Below are 21137 nucleotides of genomic sequence, written 5' to 3'. Positions count from 1 at the left end.
GCGGAGGAGCGCCGGCGGCGGCACCGGCAGCATCATCACCTGGCGCTGCGGCGGGGCGGGGCGCGCGCGGCGCCTTGCGTTGTCTCCGGTGCGGTGCAGCCCCGGGCGCTGGTTGGCGGCTTAAAGCTGTGGAGCCGCCGCCGCCGCGAGGGGGGGTTCAGAGCAGCTGGGGTCGCCGCGGGTTGTGCGCGGCCGCCTGAGGAGGAGACATGGAGGGGAAGCAGCAGCTGCTGACGCCGTTGTCCGGCTCCGCGGAGCCGAAGGCGGTCGCCGTGCCGGGGGCCGTTGATGAGGAGCCGCGCTCGGAGGACAGGGATGCCGCGGCGGGCGGCGCGGGGCTAGCGGCAGCAGTGGGCGATGCGTTGGGCAGACCGCTGGGTCCCACGCCGAGCCAGAGCCGCTTCCAGGTGGACCTGGTCGCCGAGGGCTTCGGCCGCCCGCCGGAGGCGCCCCTGAAGGCGGCCGGGGAAGGCGGCGTGGCCGGAAAGGGCAGCGAGGAAGCCAAGGGCCGGTTTCGGGTGAACTTCGTGGACCCGTCGGCCGGCGACGAGAGCCCCGGCGAGCCCGGCGGCGGCAGCTCGGAGGGCGGCAATGTCAGCTTCCAAAACGGCGGCGACACGGTGCTCAGCGAGGGCAGCCTTCACTCCGGCGGGCACCACCACTACTACTACGATACCCACACCAACACCTACTACCTGCGCACCTTCGGCCACAACACCATGGACGCTGTGCCCCGCATAGACCACTACCGCCACACGGCCGCCGACCTGGGCGAGAAGCTCATCCGGCCTAGCCTGGCCGAGCTGCACGATGAGCTGGACAAGGTGAGCGGCCGAGGAGCGGCGGCTGCCCCCGGGCCGGCGCACCCTTGCCGCCCGCCGGGGCCGCCCCCGGCCGCTGCGGTGACATCTCGGCGGCATATTTACTCCTCAGGGTTTGTTTTCACTCTGGCGGCTTGTGCGTTGGGCTGGAATGTAGGTAGGTTTCTGTAGGAGGCGAAAGCCCGCCCTGCTCCAAACGATACGAGCAGTGCAGTTGAATGGAGTCACTTGTATCTTTTTGTTCTCTTTCAGTTGGTGCAGTGGGTGTTTTCTCCCCTATATTTCTCAGAGCTAGACCACCAGCATAAGAGAGAGTTACAGCTATCTGCCTGCAGGGCAGATGTTTTCTCCAGAACTGAGGGAGGGTCTCCTGTGGAGTAGATCAAGCAGTTTTTCATTTCTAGTCTGTATTGCCTTCAGCAAATAGGAAGCTCCAGGTCTGCAAGGAGTATTAGGTTGGGGAGGGGAATGAAAATGTTTGGAAGAGATACTAAAAAAAAAATAGAAGGATGCACTAGCTTTTAGTGGTGACGAGATGCTTATCTCCTAACCAGCTGAAAAGGCATGCCATCTCCCCTCTCCCTCTGCACGTATAATGCTGAAACAAACGGTCTTCTTGCATGATGCTGAAGGCTGCATAGATAGAGTTGAGGCTCCTTCGTGTTAAGCAATCTCTTCAGTCGTGTTAAACAGCCCTGCCTGTGAGGGCTTTGTGATGAAGGCTTCAAAATTTTTCAAGCTGTGCATGTCAAGTTTTTTCTTTTTTGGAGTAGTCAGGATGCTATTAGAGATGAGGTACAATGAAAGTTTATTTGCATTATCTTTATTAAAAGACAAGCTTTTGCTGAACCTGAAATTAATTTGATGTAATTCTTAGATCCTATTAAAAGGGAAGCCACATTAGACTATCACAATGCTGTTTTCGTGCAGTTTGAATATTGCCTCTTGGTATTTGGCTGTGCTCTAGTAAGCACATATTTTAGTGGGTTTTCTGCTGGTTTAGTGAAAAAAGGGAACATGTGGGTTACATCTGAATGAAGTGAAGAATATTCTTCTTCCAGAACTCTTTTCATCTTATCTTTCACTCCTTATGTGTTTTCTTATGGAATTCCACCTATGTTCTTTTAAGGTTCTCCTGTTTCTTTTAATATCTTGCTGTGTTTGACATTAGCTTATGTAATATGTGTCACTGATAAGATTCCTTCTTTATATATAATTTATGCTGTAGTTACATAGTTCCTAAGATTATGTAGTAGCCCACATACTATTGGAAAGAGGCAAGAAGAAAGATGTACTTAATCTACATGTTTTTAAGGGTGAAATTCCTGCCCTTTAAAGTCAATGGGATAAACTTATTGGTTTGAATGAAGCTGTCCCGAATATGTTTCCCTCCCGGCCCTGTGTTTTTCCCCACACCCCCAACTATCTATAAGGCAGTTCAGTGCAACTGAACTGACTTGTGATTTTTTTTTTTTTCATCCCTTAAGTATGTTTCTTGAAACCATGACTCTTCATATGTTTAGACATAAGTCATTTTTGACGTTGTGAGGAAGTATCTCTACAGCACATCTAAAAGTAGATATCAAAATCATTACTAACTGTAACAATAAATTACTGTTGCTTTTTGGGTCCTCTCCTAACRGAGTTAACTGACTTTCTTCTTTAGTCTGATTATAAGTTAGTATTCAGTGGGAGTGACCAGTTACTGTTTTGTGCATAGTTAGATAGGCTGTATATAAAGCCATGCAACATAGATGAAAACAGGCTGAGTTTTTTCCAAATTTCTGACTTCTGGTCCACACTAGGATGAGAGGGAGGAGAAGGGTGCAAGTTCTTAGATATTCTTTCCTGTAAGCAGAACATTACCTGAATTTTTAACCTTGGCAGCCAAGATTTGAATGTGTTTATAGTGTAGCAGTCAAGGAAGTGCTTTATGACACTATTGAGACATTTCAGCACAGAATTTAACATAGTCTAAAAAGCATGGTTTCTTCATATTTTATTAGAAAGCATAGCAAGGAATTTTCTTGGTAGGTTATGGTATATTGGAGCTGTGGGTGGACCTGATTCCTGGATCACTCTTAGAGCAGTTGCATTATAAGCACTATTTAAGTCAAATTACTGTTTTCTAAAATGTCATGTATTTGTTCTGTGGTGTAGATAGGTATCTACATGAAGAAACTTTTTTTTTTTAAGTGTTGTTTCGAAAAAAGAAAAGGGAGGGGGGAACGCAGCCTGTGATTTTTTTTTTTTTGTTATGCTGGATATTATACTTCACTATTCATTCTAAACACTGTCACGTGCATAAACTTCAAAAGTTAAGTTGGCATTCTGCGTAGTGAGTAACTTGGCCATTCTGTTTTAAGAGGTTTCACTTTCAAAGCAATTAACATGGTAGGAAGCAATGAGACTTAACTTGAAGAAGGGAAGCACTTCTTCCACTTCAGAATTACAGTAGTTTGTGTGAGATAATGTTGCAAACACCCACCTGCATAAGGGTGTGTCGTGCATAATAATAGCATTGAATACTTGTATTTTATACTCCAGAAATGGGAAAAACATACCACATCTGTGATTGTACATTTGCTTTCTGTCCAGAGAGAGTTACCAACGCTTAAATCGGGAAGGTGCCATACCTTTTTCTTTTTGACAGAAAAGATGCTCACAAAACTCCATTGTGCCTTTTTGTTTGTTTTTTAGCCAGACTTTCAGGGGATCTCTTGTCTCCATTCCCAAAGTGACTTCAGTTCCTGCTAATTACTGGTCATGGTCTCTAGTGTTGAATAATACCTTACACTAAGGATAAGATATTTTCCTGACTTTTACAAACTTGAAAAATTAAACTCCTTTCTTTAGCTGTGATTTTTTGCAGTAACTTAACTTTCACAGTATGTGTGTCAACAACTTAGTAGAGCAGCTGATATGGCCTAGTACCATTGAATAAAACTGGCACTAAATGAAGATTACTATTATGCCTACCAAATGCTTCATTTGCTGTAGGAGATAACAATTGTTTTCGATTTGGTTAGCTTCTTGACCTGGTGCATCAAAGTTGGCAGTTATTTTGTGTCAAGATTGATCCAAAACTCTGTTTGCTAATAATGTGGTTCACTGCTCTGAATTTAGCCATTTTATCTTACAGTTAAAGTTTGCACTATTCTTTTTTCCTTTTGAAAGGTAAATATATCTTGGGACTTCTTCCAGTAATATTGATGCTAGTGCCAATTAAAGGGCAGAAAAATGTTCTTCTTAATTTTGTTTACAAGATTCATATGTTTAACTATTTTTCTGGTTTTGTTCTTACAGAAAAGCACTGTTTGAGGAAGATGCACATATACGTACTCAAGGGGTACCTTATGACAAGAGTTTGTCTTACTGTCATGGTAGGATAGGTGTTTAATCACCTCAAGTGTTATTTAGTCATTACAACAGTAACTTTTATAGCACAAAAGTTAAGGAATTGCTCTTGAAGCTGGTTGTGGAAATGCACCTGGTGGCTGCTCTGATGCTCTAATCTGGATGAGTTGTGTACTACTGGACTTGATCTACCATGGTCCATTTCAAGCAAGGGGGCTTGTCTTTGGTTACCACTGGTTGTAGATAGCCAATGTGATCAGTCTGTTGCTTATCCAATTAGTATGAATTAATCCTCATTCTCTTTAGAGGGATGGTAGAGGGAATTTGGTGATGCTGTTACAGTCCCTAATCTCATAGATACAATGCTGCTTTGCAGCAGCATCAGTCTCCAGAGATTTAGAGTTGAGAATAATGATTATTGGCAAAGAAGTTGCACGGCAACCACATATTGTGTGTTGTAGGATTTTGTTGCAGTTGCAGCAGTGTCCTCTCCTGTGGTGGGGGGAACTGCCTTCAGACATCAGGAAGATTAATAGCCTAGCGCTTTTTTTTTTTTTAATTATTATTTTTTTAATCATCTTGCAGTTTAGGAATAGCTGTTCTGCCTAGGTCAGCTAAATCTGTAAGTAAAACTATAGTATGTAAAAGGAGTTTCATCTTTACTTTGAAATCTACCTTTGTATCTTCCTAAATGGAAAAATCACCCTAATGTTACAGACCTTATGGTTCTGCTCTCTAGAAGGTGAATGCCTGTAAACATTCAGAATTGGGTGGTGTTCTAGTTACGCACTACCATGAGTTAGTATATAATATTTTTAGTCTAGCATTGCCTTAATTGGCATGGTTATTTTTTGGAGAAGAAGAAACTTTGCAGTATGTGAAGGATTTTGACTTAACATGTCTTTTGTTCAGTCACTTACAGCTGCAGTAAGTAGATGGTATGTGAACCAAGCCCTCTACTGGTAGTTTTGTTCTGTTGTTTGATAAATGCTTAATGAATATACTAGTTGGTTCCCTTGACAGACTAGAAGGCACTGATCTCTGAGAAAGATCTTCGCTTTCCTTTCCCGCATCCCCCCAAAACAAACGACATTTAAAAATGCAGTTGTGCACTCTGTTTCCTCCCACACAGAAATCCATGCATCTGTCCTCTGATCTTGGAGACAGAAGTAAGAAAAAAGGCAACGCTACTGATAGTTTTGAGGCAGGATGGATTGACTTTGACTCGGGTTAGATAATTATAGTTTTTTCAACTATCTTTCTGGCTTTGATTTGTACTTTCTTGAAAGAGCATTGTGATCTTATATGGTGACTGTTAAAATGTTAACTAAAGCTTAATGTAAAGGTTGCATTTAGCACTGCTTGTTAACAAAGAATGTTTACGCTCTTGAAAATGGTAAGTGACTGCTGCACATCTAACCTTTTCCTAATTCTTTGTTTGTTTCTAACAATATCTGTAAAGAGAGCAGAGGTCAGCTAAAGATGCACAGAAGAAACTTTAGAAATTGCCCTTACTAGGATCATAAGACTAGAAGATGATTCTAGATTGCTTCTAGGCTATCAGGTTAGCTGACCATATCATATAAAGTCTATGTTTTTAAAAACTAGTCCCTCCCCTTTCCCCCTATTAAATGAAGACTGAGGACCTCTAGCAGATCGAGGTCTTTTAATACCTTGTTGAATCTTACTCATGGGCGGTAGGCTTCTTAGTTCTTAAGTCAACATAATTTAATTCAAACAGCTTCTTTCCTTTCTAGTTGTTCTTTATATTTTTAAAGAATATTTGAATTTTCTTTCTGAACTTCATCTTACTAAAAATAAAACAAGGCAAGGTCTTTTTAGTCTTGTTTTCTGGACTTCCTAGAAGCCTGTAATTTTTAACTGTTCTTGTTCATCATTCTTAAAAACATTGAGCTCCATGCACCTGTACCCAGAAGAAGTTTTACTAGCATCACATGAAATGGCATTTTAATGCTATTTTTTATCTCTGATTAGAAAATCCTCACTTTACTTGTCCTGATATCACACTTGCCTTTTTTTCTTTCTTTCTCCCTTTTTCTTTTTTTTTTGTTGATGATGGTGATAGTTAATATACTGCTCTGTCTCAGCAGTGATTTATATTAGTCCTCCAGGGTTTGTGTTTTTTAAGGACCATGTGCATTTTGTAATTTTAAACTGCATAATGAATCTCCTAATCTGCTCTTTGTGATCATAGTCCTTAGTCCAAAATGCCTGTGGAACAACAGAATCCTTGAACCATCTTCAGCAAACCACTAATACTGTTCATGCTACTTTCTTTTTGTTTTATTGCAGAGAAGCTGGAGATAACTGAATGATGTTAACAAGTTATAGTTGTACAACCTGAGGGTGGGCTGCTGCTGAAAAGGGTAAACTCTTGTGCTCTCTCTTGGGCTAACATTTGTATTTACACAGCTTTGATTTGGATATGGGAACTAGTCTGGCTTACAGAAAGCAAACAAAATAACCAAACTTGCAGAAAGCTCCCACTGGATAACCTGGGTCAGTTTTCTGATCCTATTCGCTGTGCCCCATAAGCACTAATGTCAGCAGAAGAGAAGGCCTGGTAATTTGCAGGCAGAGAAGAGTACAACTAGGGAAGGTGGGAGTGCCCTTTTGGAGGAGCCTGGCCTTAATAAACTGATCTTAGCTGATATGCTGTCACTATCAATAAGACTAGTTCAAGACCAGAACCTGAAAGGAAAGCAATAATTTCTCAGGTTTGACAGATTTTTCTTTCAGCGTAAGCTATTTCGGAACTGGTTAAAGAGGAAGGGGCTGCGGAATGAATGTTAATCTTCATCTTCAGATTAACTTTTTCCCTCTTGGTAGTGTATTTGATTAGACCTCCTCTGATTTCCTTTCCTGGAAAAAAATAAAAATTCTTGCAGAGAAGGAGATTGGCAAGATTAATATTCTGGAGTAATTTGAACTGGTATACTATCTTCCTCCACATCCTTCAGAACTTTTTCTTAAACCTCATACAATATTCAAGTAACATGGGCAAACACAAATCAACCTTTTCTCCTTTCTTTTTTATATAGATATTAGCAATTACAATATGCTCATTTGTTGACTATTAAAAAAACAACTTACTACCAGACTTAAAATTGTTATACTTTTCTTTCAGTACTTTGGGAGTTGTCCAGTTCTTGCAGCTTGAGCACATGGAACACCTTTTATTTATTTCTCCACTTCAACATGCTGATTAAGCTTCATAAACTTACTAAGTAAAATGTATTATCTGTGGCTGATGAATTTAGCTGACTTAGGATTCTGACAAGTAACAAAATAATTCTTATCCAATCTCAGTCTGAAGCCTTTTAGTAAGGAAGCTTGTCTCTTGCATCTTCATTTCCCGAGTTAACTTTTCTTCTGAAAACTTACTGTATCATATTATTCAGGTTTCTGAATTCAAAGAAAATAGCAACATCTGTTGCAGCTGTGGAGAGAATGCAGTGCCAGGTTAGTGTTTCAACTTACTCTTATTTTAAAGATTTGCATGGTGCAGAAACCCTTAAGACTATTCCTAGTAGGGTACTTTTGAGCTGGAAGCAGTTTGGCAACTTTGGCTTGAATGTAATGTTGCACCAGTACAAGTAAGTGCTAGGCTGTGTAAATCTACYAGCCTGGTACTAGCTCAGGGTACTGTGCCTTTAGCTGTATCTACCACTTCATGGTATAACTTGGCAAAAGTTCAGCCAATGCTTAATTGATTTATTGGCCTGTTGGTTTTTTTTGGAATTACTTCTGTAGGCTGCTTATCTATTATAAGACTATGGTTTAAATGTTTTTCACAAACTCATTACATTTAGAAATTGAATTCTAATTAGAAAATGAAATGTTGATAAGGTTACTCATGCTGTACTGTGGTATGATTACCCTCCACCCCCAACTCCTGAGTGGGAAACACATAATATTCTGTTTTGCAGAAACAAATGAAAATTGTTTGTTGCAAGAACTCTTCACATTAACCTATTTTTTTGAGGTGGTTTAGAAGACTTGGAAATTTTCTGTATTGAAAGCAAGTTTTTCAGCAAGACAAAGAGGAATTCTTTTAGCTCTGTTTACAGAACATCATATTTCTTGACCCATACTTAAATATGCAAAACTGCTATGCAGGTGTCTTGCTAATAGAATTTGATTCAACTCTTAAGCAATTAAATGCTGCATCTGCTTCGTTCTGGAGAACAAGAAAATTGATGAAACACTTAAAAGCTCTCTAGCTGTTAGAGATGTATTAGCTTCATGTTGTTCAGATATTCAAGTGAAACCTACCTGTGTTTAGAACTGGATCTGTTGTTCAGAGAAGTGTGGTTTCTCTTTTCATCTCAATGGATATCCAAAGGAATATGACGACCAATATGCAGTGATGAATAATTACTTTGGTTATCTTTCACAGTACAATGATTCTTGTGGAAAGAATCAAATTTTTTGGTGTACTAATTGAACTAGTAGTTTGTTTCTGGGGAGGGCAGGGAATGAGTTAAAGCTTTGAGCTCATGTTCCTCACCAGACGGTCCTAATTCTCCACTGTAAAGATCTGTAACATCTGCAGGGTAAGATTTGACTTAAATTGGAAAGGGCCTACTGCATATATATACAAAAGCAGGAACATTTATTAAACATAGTGTTCTGTCAGAACCAGAACTGGGATGTGAGTTTTCTAAATATTAATGCATATGCCGTTCCTGGCTAGGGTGCGTTCTCAAGGTGTGCAGTACCGTATGTGTATTTCTTCCTTATGTTGGACAGATTGGTCACACTTGCAGTTTGTATGGTAAGCTGTGCCTCCTTTTTTGTGACTAGATGTTAATGATGCCATTTCCTGATAGCTAGGATAAGTGGAGGCTTTTCCAGATATTTCCTGGCAAAGGAAGAAATTTTTTTAAAATTATTTTTTGATGGTGGCAGATTATGTTGATTATTTCTTATCAGAAAGGCCTGACTTTTCCTAGAATATTTCTAGGAGTGAGGAACATGAACACTGTGAATCTGTGATAGAGCAGCCACATAGAACAGCTGCTGAATGCTGAATTCCCTTTTGGCTTTCATTTTCACATGATCAACTTGCCCAGAGTATTCATTATCCTCCTATACCTAAGGAGGGGCATGTGAATTGATATGTGAGGATGTAAAGAGTTTTTTTTAATCTTGTTGCAAAATGCTCTTATTTTCTAGGTAATGTTTTTGGTGTGTGTGTGGGGGGAAACACTATTTAAACTGCAGACAGGAGACCAGACTCTTGTGTACCTGCAGCACCCTGTGTTTGAAAGGGTTCAAACCTGGTCATTGTATGCTGGGTGCAAGTTTTCAAATCTTGCTATCTAGATTTGAATGCTGTCCCCTGCAATTTTCCCTCCCTAAATATAGCTAGTCTTTCTCTGTTTATTGAAGCCCAGATCACAAAGCTTCTAATCCTTGACTTGTTTTAAAGAAATTTGAAGATTTGAATCTGAACTTCCTGTACCATTGTTATAACAATTAGATGAAATAGCATTGACACTGTCTCTGTTTCTAGATGAGTTAGCAAGCAATCTGCCTTGAGAGAGACTTTATTTTGATCAGATGCTTAGGTAAGCGTTGCTATTTTTTTTTGCTTATGAAGAGCTAAAAAAGCAAAATTCATAATGGTGCATTAGAGGAAGAAAGTAAAGAAAGGGATATGATCAAACTTGGAATACTGTGCAGTGTTCAAATGCCTGGATTACTTAATGTGAGGTGACTTAATGATTGTGAAATATTGCTATGACTGCCATCTGCTGCCCTGAATTTTTCCCTCGGAAGGAATTTTTCCTAAAATATCTGGGGAAATACAAAAGAAAAAGAGGCAGGGAGGGTTTATCATAAACTTTGATTAAATTGTGTAACTTGTGGGGGGGAGGGGACATTTCTGTCTCCCTCAGCTCCTTTTTTTCTTTTTCCCTGCATGTCTGTCTTTTGAGGTGGTCAGATCAAGTTCATCAAGTTCAACCAAAGACAAGATTCTCTTTATTTCCACCAATTAAAGTGCTCTTACGTATGGGCATTTCTTCTTGTTGCTTCACTTGCAAGTTGCTTCCAGTCCTTTTTCTTCAACCAAATGTACACCAGAGTGAAAAATCCATTGCTTTGGTGTGGCTAGTAAGCTATACTTAGAGATCACTCAATAAAATTGCATGCATGTAAGACCTAAGTGGTGGTGACATTAATGAAGAAGGCTCCTATCTGTCCTTTATAAGTACCCCATTGTGCGATGAGAGTGGTATACTGTTAAGCTGAAATCAGCTGCCTGAGTAAGTTTCTTGATAAAATCTTGCTAGCCTGGCTAATACTTAATTCTGCTGCTAAGAGTTGGGAGGAAGAACAGATAATTCTCTATCCTAAAAGAATTAAAGTAAAAATGGATTTTAAAACTGAATAGTATGTAATATACATCTATAGAAATACTGCTTAATGTTTCTCTGTCAAAAACAGCATTGAGTGCAAGACACTGAAATATGAGCTGATGGCAGACACTTGTAGTTGACTAGTTCTTCAGTTGACATGTTAATTGTAATTTTAAATTTTTCTTCTGTCTTTAAAACTGTTCCACTGTAATCAGAGTACTTGGCTTAAGATAATACTAGTGTTCTGTGCTTGTTTTAGTCTCTTCTAAAATCTCTGGAAGTGGAAGCCAAAGACATTTGCTGCCATATTTTAAATATGTAATTGTAGAGAAGGTAGTACAGCCAGAACACTTAAGTTTTGCTCCCTTGGCTGTAAACACAAACCATTGGTTACTAGTTTCAGTCAAAGAAAACCTTTTTCAAGCTGTTCATGTTTGATTCAAGGAATCCAAGTTTTGAGAAAAGATCATGTTTTATCTGGGTAATGTATTTCCTGTTGCTGTAGGTAACTTCTGGGTGCCATTGAATAGATTAGTAGACTTTTTAGGTTATGAATGTAAAGGTATTGGAACCAGAGTGCATAGTAGCAGCATTTCATCTGCGCTTAAAACAAGGAGAAACACACTGCAGTGGAGAGATGATGCGAATTATAAATTCGAGGAGCAAGTTTGCTATAACTCGTTCCTGGCTTAAAACTAATCAATGAAGTACATGATAAGCAAGGCATTGACTGCTGAATTTTTTTGATCTGCAGTTGATAGCTGTGATCTAACACTATACATGGCCAAATGTTTGTATTTATTTTTGGCGTTTGAGAGCTAACGCTCAGTCATTGATCTGCATTATTTGTATTGATTGGTATTCTGTAAAAGAATACTTCCTTTGAAAGAATAGTCTGATACCGAGCTCTACTGATTATGAATGTATTATTTAGTATAAATGGTTTTTGAATGACTGGCTGGTAGGATTTCTGTTCCCAAAATTCCTTGAAAGTGTGTAGGGTTTTTCTTCCCCCTTTTTTTTCTTTCTTTTTTAAATGAAAATGCTAAAGAGGGGTTTGGTTACAGATATCTTGACATGTCCTTTCTGCCATTTTTCTTCGGTACTTGCTACCTGACTGGTGTTTTTTCACTGGTAGCAATACTGATCACTCAAGCTTTCAGTCTAACTCCTGAAAAACCTACTGTGGAATATCTAAATCTGTTTCTTGAACTTGGCAACTTTATTTTTAACCAAAGAATTATCAGGAATTTGTAAGCTGCTTTATGTGTCTATGGAAGCCGTTCTCTTTATAAGTAACAATCTTTAAGTGAAAGATAAAACTGTGTTCAGTTGGGTATTACCCTGCTTGAAGTATTAAATGTACTTGCCAGATTGTGTTATATCTGTAGATAAGATGTAATTAGAGATGTAATTAAAAGGTAAAAAGTGATAACCTACTTCTGGTTTTAGGATCTGTTCTTTCCTCACTCTTCTTTCGTCAGAATGAGGGCTATAACGAAGAATGAATCTATGGTTGGGCTCACTAGTTTAATTTCTTTCTTTCTTTCTTTCTTTTTAACGTGGGAGGATGGCAGGATGAGACTTCTAGCAGACATGTCCTACAAAAAAATCTTCTGTAACATGCAAGTGGCGCTCAGACTAGAGAATTTTAGTCATATGTTAATACTTCCATTTTAAGACACTGCAATCTTTGTATCTGAGCAAGTATCACCAGCTTTTGAGTATCTTCTCAACTTTGTAACCAGCAAAACTCTCCTTTTACATTATTGTATCCATGAAATTCAGAAGTAGATCAGCACCTTCTATATCATGTGAGTCCTTCTAATGCTTTCAAAACCCTTCTTAAAATCCAACTCTTTTGCTTTATAATTCAAATTTCTAGCTTTGATGGACATAAATTTAAAACTTTCTGGCAACATGAGAATGGTTGTATTAAGTCAACCCAAAAGTCTGTCTAGCACAATATCATATCTCCAATGCTGGCTGCTCAGGAAAGAGTATAAGTAACAAGGCAAACATATAATGATTGATTCTTCCAGCAATCTCCAATTTAAATAGTATTCTTGTGTTTAATAGCTTCTGTTTTTTTCTTTTTTTAATTCTCAGTTCTAATTTCTTTTTGAACCCATGCAATCTCTTGGCATCCACATAATTTGTGGCAAGTAGTTGCACAGCTTTTTCTAAACTATGTGGTAAAGTTTCTCCTCTTGTGCTGAAACTGCTGCCTGAAAACTTTGCTTGATGGTTCCAAGCTTGTGTATTTAAACCCTAAATAAACATGTCCATGCTAACTCATGATAACTTTCCCATCTTCATCTCAGAAGAGGAGTGGTGAGGAAGAACCAGAACTGAGTGCAGTATTTGAAGTGCAGACATACTGCCAATTTTTTCATGGTTTACTCATTCTGGGGCAATTTTCTGGTTTTATCTTCTGTTTCTTTCCTACTAAAGAGCTATTCTCAGTGTTCTGATTCAACTGTTACGGAGTAACAATATGATAGTTCTGTGAAATTATTTATGGTAGTTCAGAAAAGACCTCATTCATGAATAGTGAGAGCTGTAGACAGAGTAGGGTTTTTCCACTGTGTTTGTTTTTACAGGCATTGAGTTTCTGCTATTAACTTCCAGTTGCTGTGTCTTATGAGATTCTTCAACGACTTCTTTACATCCTTGGGCCTTTTCCTTTTGTTTGTTTATATGATCAGTTCAGATATAATGAACTGTGTGACAGTGCTTGTAATGCATCTTTTTGTTGATGCTTGTTTAAAAGAATTCTGAATGGTTTCCAGCTAGGCAGAAGAAACTATATTATGTTGTTTTATTATGTTTTTTTGTTTTGTTTTTCATGAGTTGCCCTGTTTTCTCTAAAGTAGGTAGCTTTGTTTTGATTGCTGCTTACCGCAGGTAGCTTGACTGCTTACGTTCTTGCTATCTTCTGGCTTACTGGTCTGGAAGGAATTTAAAGCAGATTGCCTCTTCTTTCTCCTGCCTTTCTTCTTTCAAAATTGCCGAACGTTCAGAATCTTTCAATCTGGTGCTATTTCAGGTGAAATAGTAAGTAATATTTTTTGGTTCTTGGACTTCCATGTTGTTCTTCAGAAGCTCATTGCTAGGATTTTTGATATTGCTCATGTAATAAGTAGTTTGTGTCATACAGCCATCATTTTACAGTTCTAAATAGTAAATTGGTGTTCTTTTTAAAGATGTAACTCCTTCAAGCAGGTTTGGATATTGGTACAGACTGTATAGTTTCTGTATCTTAATGGGAAGGAGGCTTGGGAAAACTTTAAGCTCTCTCAAACAGAAGGTCCACTTGAATTGTATTTTGGCATAAATGAAAGCAATGAGAACATCTAACACAGTTTTAGGGGTAGTACTTCTGAAGCAGATCAGTATAGAGAAGATGACAGCTGTTTGTCAACAATAGCATTGCTAGTGTTGCTAGCTTACAAAAGAAATTATCTGTGCCAATAATGATTGCTCCTTACCAGAGTGTTGTTAAGTGGTGCAAAATATTGTTCAAATAGTTATCTATAATACTACTTTTCTTTTAGACATGTTTATTTCCCTTACAGAAAACATTTGAAAGTTGTCAGAGCTGGCTAAAGTGTGTTTCAAAGTTAGTGTTAAAAACTCACTATGATTTGTTGTTAGTCTCCAGAGCAAAGTTAACTGAACATTATCTGAGATGTTTTGAACAGTAGTAGGTTAAAGTGAATAAAAATAAATCGGTGTCACCGGATCAAGTGAAAGACTGCTGAGAACTATTTTTCCTCTCCTATAGTTAAATACTGAAATACTTTGTATTCTCAGTCAGACAATCAGATCTGAAACTTTGCTTGATAAAGAGCTCATGCACATGAGTCTCAGGTTGTGATGTAAGTGCATGGCTCTCTGTGACTGTCTATTTTTTGCTAGTTCCTTTTTGAAAGGGTGACGACTATTGGGGACAGCTTTGCTGTAGTAATGAACTTGTGCCTCAGTGCAAATTGAGATTATATCCAGATAATCAAGAAACTACTGATCAAAGATTGCTCCTTTTTGGAGGGAGAAGAACAGGATTTTTTTCATCTTTCATTTTTCTTTCTTGAAGAACTATGAAGACTCAAACGCAAGGTATACTTCTTCAGACCTTCTCTGTTACAGGAAAAATTGATTAATGGAAAATATATCCTTTCTACTGTATAAAGTCTAAAGATCGACTAATAATGTGTCTTCCTAGACTTGAATAAAATCCTGATTCCTAGGAGAATTGGGTTAATCACTAGCATTTATGATTTAGTCCATCAGAATGGACTAACTGTTCTAAAGAAAATGCCATTAAATATTTTCATGTCTATAGCACCTGCAAGATCCTAGGAAAGCTATTTTCATATATTTGCTAACATAATAGGGTGCTACTGTGGAGTAGAAGACTTGAGAAAATATGTTCTTACATAGGTTGTAATTGCCATCATCTTCTTTTTACTCCGGTTTACTAGGTGGACCAGAACTATTTTGAAAGATTAGCAGACAGATCAGTCTAGTCCATTAGATACATAATACAACAATAGAGCTTATTTTTAGTAGCCTCTCTGGACAACAGTATGCTTAAAATCACTCCATAGAGATTTATAAGTTTTAAAAAGGAGACACAACTCCTTTGCTCTTTGTTTCTTTGATTACTGGTTAAATAAAAGCATTAAAATGTGTAACCATTTTTTTTCAAAGACTCTTAAGTACAAACCGTGTATCTGCACTTCTGTATGGTGAATGCAAATATTAGCATGCTGCAAATGCAGTGTTTAAAGACCAGATGTGCTGGATATACAGTTTAGTGTCATCTGATAAAAATTTAATAGCTGGCTGAATATCTTTGCTAGTATAGACCACACTTTAAATTATTTTGCCTATAAAGAACTGTTTATAAAAGTAGTCACTGCTGTTGCATCACAACAAAGTGGCTGGGTCATCAGGGTTATTCTATGCATACAATATATCTGGCAATTAATTTTTTTTTTCTTCAGGCTATTAAAAATATCACAGGGTGGGGATGGAAGGAAGAATCCAAAAGGGCATTCCAGAAGAGAAGGTGGAGGGCTTGCCCATTCAGGGAAAGACTTAAAGTTTCTTTAACAATCCTGGAAATTGTTAGTTCTCTCTGAGGAATTTTTGTCATTATGTAGTTAGATCTTAGCAATGTAAATGCAGTGCATGTCCTTCTAGACAGGTGTTATTGAATACACATTTAAATTCTATACTTCAAACTCAGCCTCATATTGCAATTCAAACTCTTGCTTCCTGTGCTCTCAGCAAAAGTAGGGTACACATGTGGGCTTATAGTAGTCATGGGCCAGGTAGCCAGCAGTGTTTACATTCAACTCTGGGTCAATATCAGTAGAGGTCTCTCATGTCTATTACTTGAGAGGGTTTATGAGTCTCAGTAGAGATATGGACTAAGTAATCATACTGATTCCCATTTCTAAGGAGAGTAGTGATCTTCCTTCTTTTGCAACAGCTGTGGAGCTTTCCAGAGTTTTTCCCCAAAATATCTAAAGCTAGAAACCTGGGATTCTCCTAAGGAAAAAGAAGTCCTTTGGTAAAAGTTCTAGCACTTTCCCACTAGAAATCTTAAAGGTATAAATTCAGAAACAAACCAAAAGTATCAAATTCTCACCAGTGAAGTCACAAAGATTTTTTTTTTTTTTTGGCAAGACATTTAATAATTCTGCAATATTTGATAACTTTTTTTAAGCGCCTGTCACTTTCTTCCTACTCACAGTCTAGGTAGAGGAATAAGTCTGAAACTAACTAACGAAAACTTCTCACCACCCCTGTTTTGAGCTGTGTTAACTCTTTGAAAATTTTATGTACTGTCTTTCTGTAGTTTTGTATTTTAGCAGCCATAGTCTTAACTGTGCGTAACTGTAAAGTGTGGTTATTTAAGAATGTAATCTCCACAAGTAATGATTCTTGGCTATTGAGACAGCTGGCATGCTACATCTGGATCAATACATTTTGCCAGTCTTTCCTCCCACAAACTGAAATTTCTTAAAAATGGTGGATGCCTGTAAAATTGACCTTTAGGAAATATCAAGAAATTGCTGTGGGAAGATGTAGCAAACAGCTTGCCACTAACTATGGAAGCTGCAGTGAGGACTGTAGAAGATGTATGGAAGTCTCTCATTCTCTTGAAAGTGAATTTTGCTATCAGTGATGATTACTCTAAACATCTCTAAACACAAAACTCCTAGGCAGGTAAAAGCATAAGCAAGTTGTCTAGGCCTCTTCTATAATTGGTGAGGACAGAGATCCATTTTTATACTGAATCATTCTGTCTACAGCTCAATTGATGAAAGAAGGTGCTTGCCTAATTTCCTGTTCTCCAGAAGTGAGTTCAATGACAAGAGTACCATGCTGAGTAGCAGAATATGTAGGTAAAAAACAGTTTTGAAAGTGAATGGCTGTTTTCTTGATTAAAATGTTTAAACTTAACAGAACTGCATCTTCAAATACTTCTGCAGACACTGGAGCTGGAAAAGAGAAGGATTTTTGTTTAATCTTCTTGATAGTGCTAGCTATTTAAACAGCTTCAATGCCTTATCCTACTAAGATGAGAAGAAGCTACAGCTGTGAATTCTTTCTATGGAATTTGTGCATGCGGAAGAGCCCTTACTGTATGGTATTTGTAATTGGTAGCTGGTCACACTGGAATGGCAGAAAAAGAAAAGTTAAATGCTCTAGTCCATGTGGTTCTTTGGCCTCCACGTCTTATATGAGAGTAATAGGAACCAGAAAAGATTAGCTGCAGAAGTTATTCACTACACAGGACGTTCCAAGTCAGGTGGACTGTGAGAAAAGCACAGAGTATTCAGGTATAGCCTTCTGCTTAAACTATGGAGCCACAGAGGTTATACTTGGATTAAAAAAAATGTGTAAACTTAAACTATTCTGTCAAAAAAGTGAAGAAAACCTTAGAACTTAAGTACTCTAAGAGCATTTAATAGCAATCCCTACCCTTTAATGGATGTCATGTCCCTTCCTTGAACCTTCCATGTTACTATATTTGAAAAGAAACAAGAGCAAATGAGTTCATGTTCATACACATTCATTTCAGTACTACCTCATATATATATAACAAAACCTGAGTGTCTTGCCTCTAAAATAAGCATGCTGCTTAATTTACACAACTATTAAGTGTTTCAGAGCTCTCAATAAAGCTAAATAGCAGTTCTTATTTGACGAGAAACTTTTACAGACACCAATATCTTGCAAACTGCATATGAAAAGTCTCTTCTGGCTAACAAGTCTTTTCTAGTCCACTTCTAATAAATGGAGAGGCTATTCATAGTTGGCACAAATAACTTATTGTTGTACTTATGAACCCGTACTGGAGATGAAATAGCAGATTATCCATACTTCTGAGTGCAATGTGGTACAGCAGTGGAAATTTCTGTGTAGAAGGAGAATTTAACTGTTTCTGGCCTAAATTTCTATTCAGTGTACAATGGAACCATCGACATGTGAATGTGCCTTATCTTTTCTTAAACAGTACAAGTGAACACTGAAACTTTCTGTGTTCTTTAGACTTGCTAGATAATAGAAGACAAAATGTTTTGTAATAAATGGTTGTGCCAGTAAGACTCTTTCTGATTCGAAGTGCTAGAGCCTTCAGTCTTCTTTCTCCTCCCCTCATATCCTTCCTCTCCTCAGCTYTGGGATATATTAGTGTTATCTTGACTGTTTACAAAGATCTTGCTGTATGTGCATTGCTGTTCTAGTGAGATATGAAGATCTTACTGTAAGTGTATTGCCATTTTAAAATAGTGCTAGTGAGTTTTTTTTTTTTCATTCAGTATGTGACTTGAGTAAAAGCATTGTGTTTCCTCACGAGCACAAGCATGAAAAATACTACTTCTGCTTTATTTACAGCTGAAACCACAGTGGTGCTTTATTAGTCTGGTGTTAAAGGACTAAACTTGGAGCCTTGCGCAGTGGAATTCTTTTGTGCCCACACTTTGTAGTATCTATGTTCTCACTGGTGCTTTATTGGGCACCCACTAGCACTGATAAACAGCAATAACCTTTCAGCTATTAAGTTTTGCATGTACTTGAAAATATTTTCCTAAAAAATATTGCATAGTGTAGAGAGACAAGACCTACAAAACAAAACTTTCTTGTATTCATAGCGTGCATAACTTGGAACTGATGTGGTAACTGATAACTCAAAAGATCAGTAATGATCCATTATCAGCTTCACAAAATAAGACAGGCTGAGCTACGGACTTGGCTGAGCGTTCTACTAAAATCCATAGCTTGCTTAAGTGTGTAGATTCTACCAATATTCAGCCAGCCATATAAACCCTGAGGTATATAACTGTCTGTTACACTACATCCTAGAGTATTCTCAGCCTTCTTTAAAACCTGAATGTGCAGTAAATTAAAATTTCTAGCTTTAAAAAAAAAAAAAATAAGTGCTGTGACTCAGTATTACAGCATTTAACTACCTCAGTCACATATGACATTTCAACACTGTAGGACATTAAGATACAGATTTCTTCCAGCCCTTCCCTGCTCCTCTTCTCACCAGTCTTTTCAAAAAACGATTTTATTGTTTCTTATTAGAAACATGACATTGTTTTTTGTAATACCAAAAGATGTTATCAAATGCTGGCACTTGTCTTAGCCAAAGTATTAAAAACTGCTTAGATAGTATAAACATGACTGCCTTTATGCCAGATTTTGAAATTAAATTGGTTGCAAGCATAATGTGTTGCTTTTCTATAGTAACACAAATGTTTTTTGCATGAAAGAATGATAATGTACAGTTACAGAATTGCATGCTCGTATGGAGATTTTGTTGTCATTTTTGAGAACATGTTTATTAAACTAGCTTTAGGATGTCATTTGTGTACTGGGCTGTGTTTGAGAGTATTCAAGGTGATCTTGGGATTCTTTCTTCTCAGACTGCTGTGGCTGCTTAATTTAGCAATGTAGAGTACAATGGGAAAGTAAACTTTAGCATGGAAAGTCTACAGAGAGCTTAAGTTGCAGACACTGACAAATTTCTATACCCATTTTAAATTTTCCCATGGTGATGCAGCATAGTATAGAAATAGAAGTGCATTACATCAAATAGGGGGTTCCCTGCTCTTGCTTTTGCAATTGGTTCTGCCTCATTAACTGAGATTTGTTAGAGCCTCAAAGTATGAAAGCTTTCTCTATGTAGGTTTCGGAGATAGCAGAGCCAGGCTTTTGTAGTCAGAGAAGTTTCTTCCTTCTAGATTTTCTTTTATCTGCAAATAAATTTTACTTTCTCTGAGGGATTGGAAAGGTCCTTGTAGTTATCTGTACAGTCTGTTAGCACACTAGCTCTGTTTACTGGTGCTAGGGGGAGCTTAAGGAGGATTCCTCAGTGAAGCAAACAAATGAGCTCGTGGTAATGAGAACATTGGGCTCTTCTATCCCCCCAGCTGTGGGAGACTATCTCGCTACCTTGAATTGCCTTCAGAAGTTTTTGTATATATGAAAAGTCAAATATCAAAGAAACGTTCTTCATTTTAGAAGGGCCTGGCTTATAGTTTTCTGTTTGTTTCTAATCTGTCCTATGCATTAACAAATCTCCCCATTCCATTTTTGGAGGTGGGTGGGGGGCGAAGGGGAGAGAAACTTCTGTTAAGTGTTGTTGGAGACAGCAGTACCCGATGAGAAAAGCTATTGGATAATCAAGGCCTTAAAACCTAAGAGTTCTGATTAATAAATCCATCTTCTTGCATTTGGGGGAAAGCCATCTGAAGGAAGGGTAATCAGGGATATTGGAGCAAGATGTAGGCTCGTTCTTTCCTGTTATGAGTACCTGAGTTGGGCAAGAAACCTGATTAGGATTTCCATCTCTTCAGTTCTTCTGGTTTAGGCAGGTCGGCATAGGCTCAGTGGGTGAGTGGCTTATAGCTGTATGTATTACAGAAAAGTTGGCTAATTAATATTCTTTTTCACATATAGATGCAAGAGTTAATTCCATGAAAGATCTTAAATGTAGCTGCTCCTCAATTCTCTTCTTGGTCCTCATGGTTTGTTTTTGTTTTGTTTTGTTTTTTTTACTCTAAATGAATCATATGCCATTTCTTACTTGATTGGTTTCAAGTTTGGGTGTTTGGATATGAGCAATCAGCAAATAAACAGATTAATTGGGTCAAAGGCTATGCAGAACTCCAAGAAGTTACAGCTGTTAGTTCTCTCCTACCAGAAAAGTTACAGTTCAGCAAATTGGGTAGCTCTCTGTTCCTTTTCTCCCTCCTGAAGACAAGACGATGTACCATTTAAGAAAGCTCTCTGGTGAAGGTAAACTGATGGTGATCCTGCCTAGTGTTGGAAAGCTTATGCCACACAGGATCTCTAGAGGTCTTGCAGCTATATCTGTTTTTGAGAATTGCATATCAAAGAACGTGGGTGAGAAGCACTGACTTGAATCTGTGCTAAATACCTTTGGGTTGTGTTGATATGATCTGATTTTATTTATTTATTTAAATCTGGTTGTAAATTTACTTCTAATCGTGAGGGAGTATGGATGACACCCTCCATAATTGCCTGT

General features: G+C 38.3%; 1 protein-coding gene across 3 annotated transcripts in view; it reads left to right on the top strand.

Moving 5' to 3' along the window:
* The first annotated feature begins 31 nt into the window (after positions 1-31).
* Positions 32-21137, top strand: part of SLC12A2 (solute carrier family 12 member 2) — a 66626-nt gene continuing 45520 nt past the window's right edge. For 2 of the 3 annotated variants that reach the window (XM_026056967.1, XM_026056966.1), the window contains exon 1: positions 33-824. In XM_026056967.1, coding sequence (XP_025912752.1) covers positions 210-824 — 615 coding nt within the window. In that variant the 5' untranslated portion in view covers positions 33-209. Of the gene's footprint in view, positions 825-21137 lie in introns of all 3 variants that reach the window. The other variant, XM_026056968.1, reaches the window with a different exon arrangement.

The sequence above is a fragment of the Apteryx rowi genome, unplaced genomic scaffold (genome assembly GCF_003343035.1).
Source record: "Apteryx rowi isolate R43461 unplaced genomic scaffold, aptRow1 scaffold_135, whole genome shotgun sequence".
In the NCBI taxonomy this organism is placed as follows: Eukaryota; Metazoa; Chordata; class Aves; order Apterygiformes; family Apterygidae; genus Apteryx; species Apteryx rowi.
This window is presented reverse-complemented; position numbering and strand designations above follow the sequence as displayed.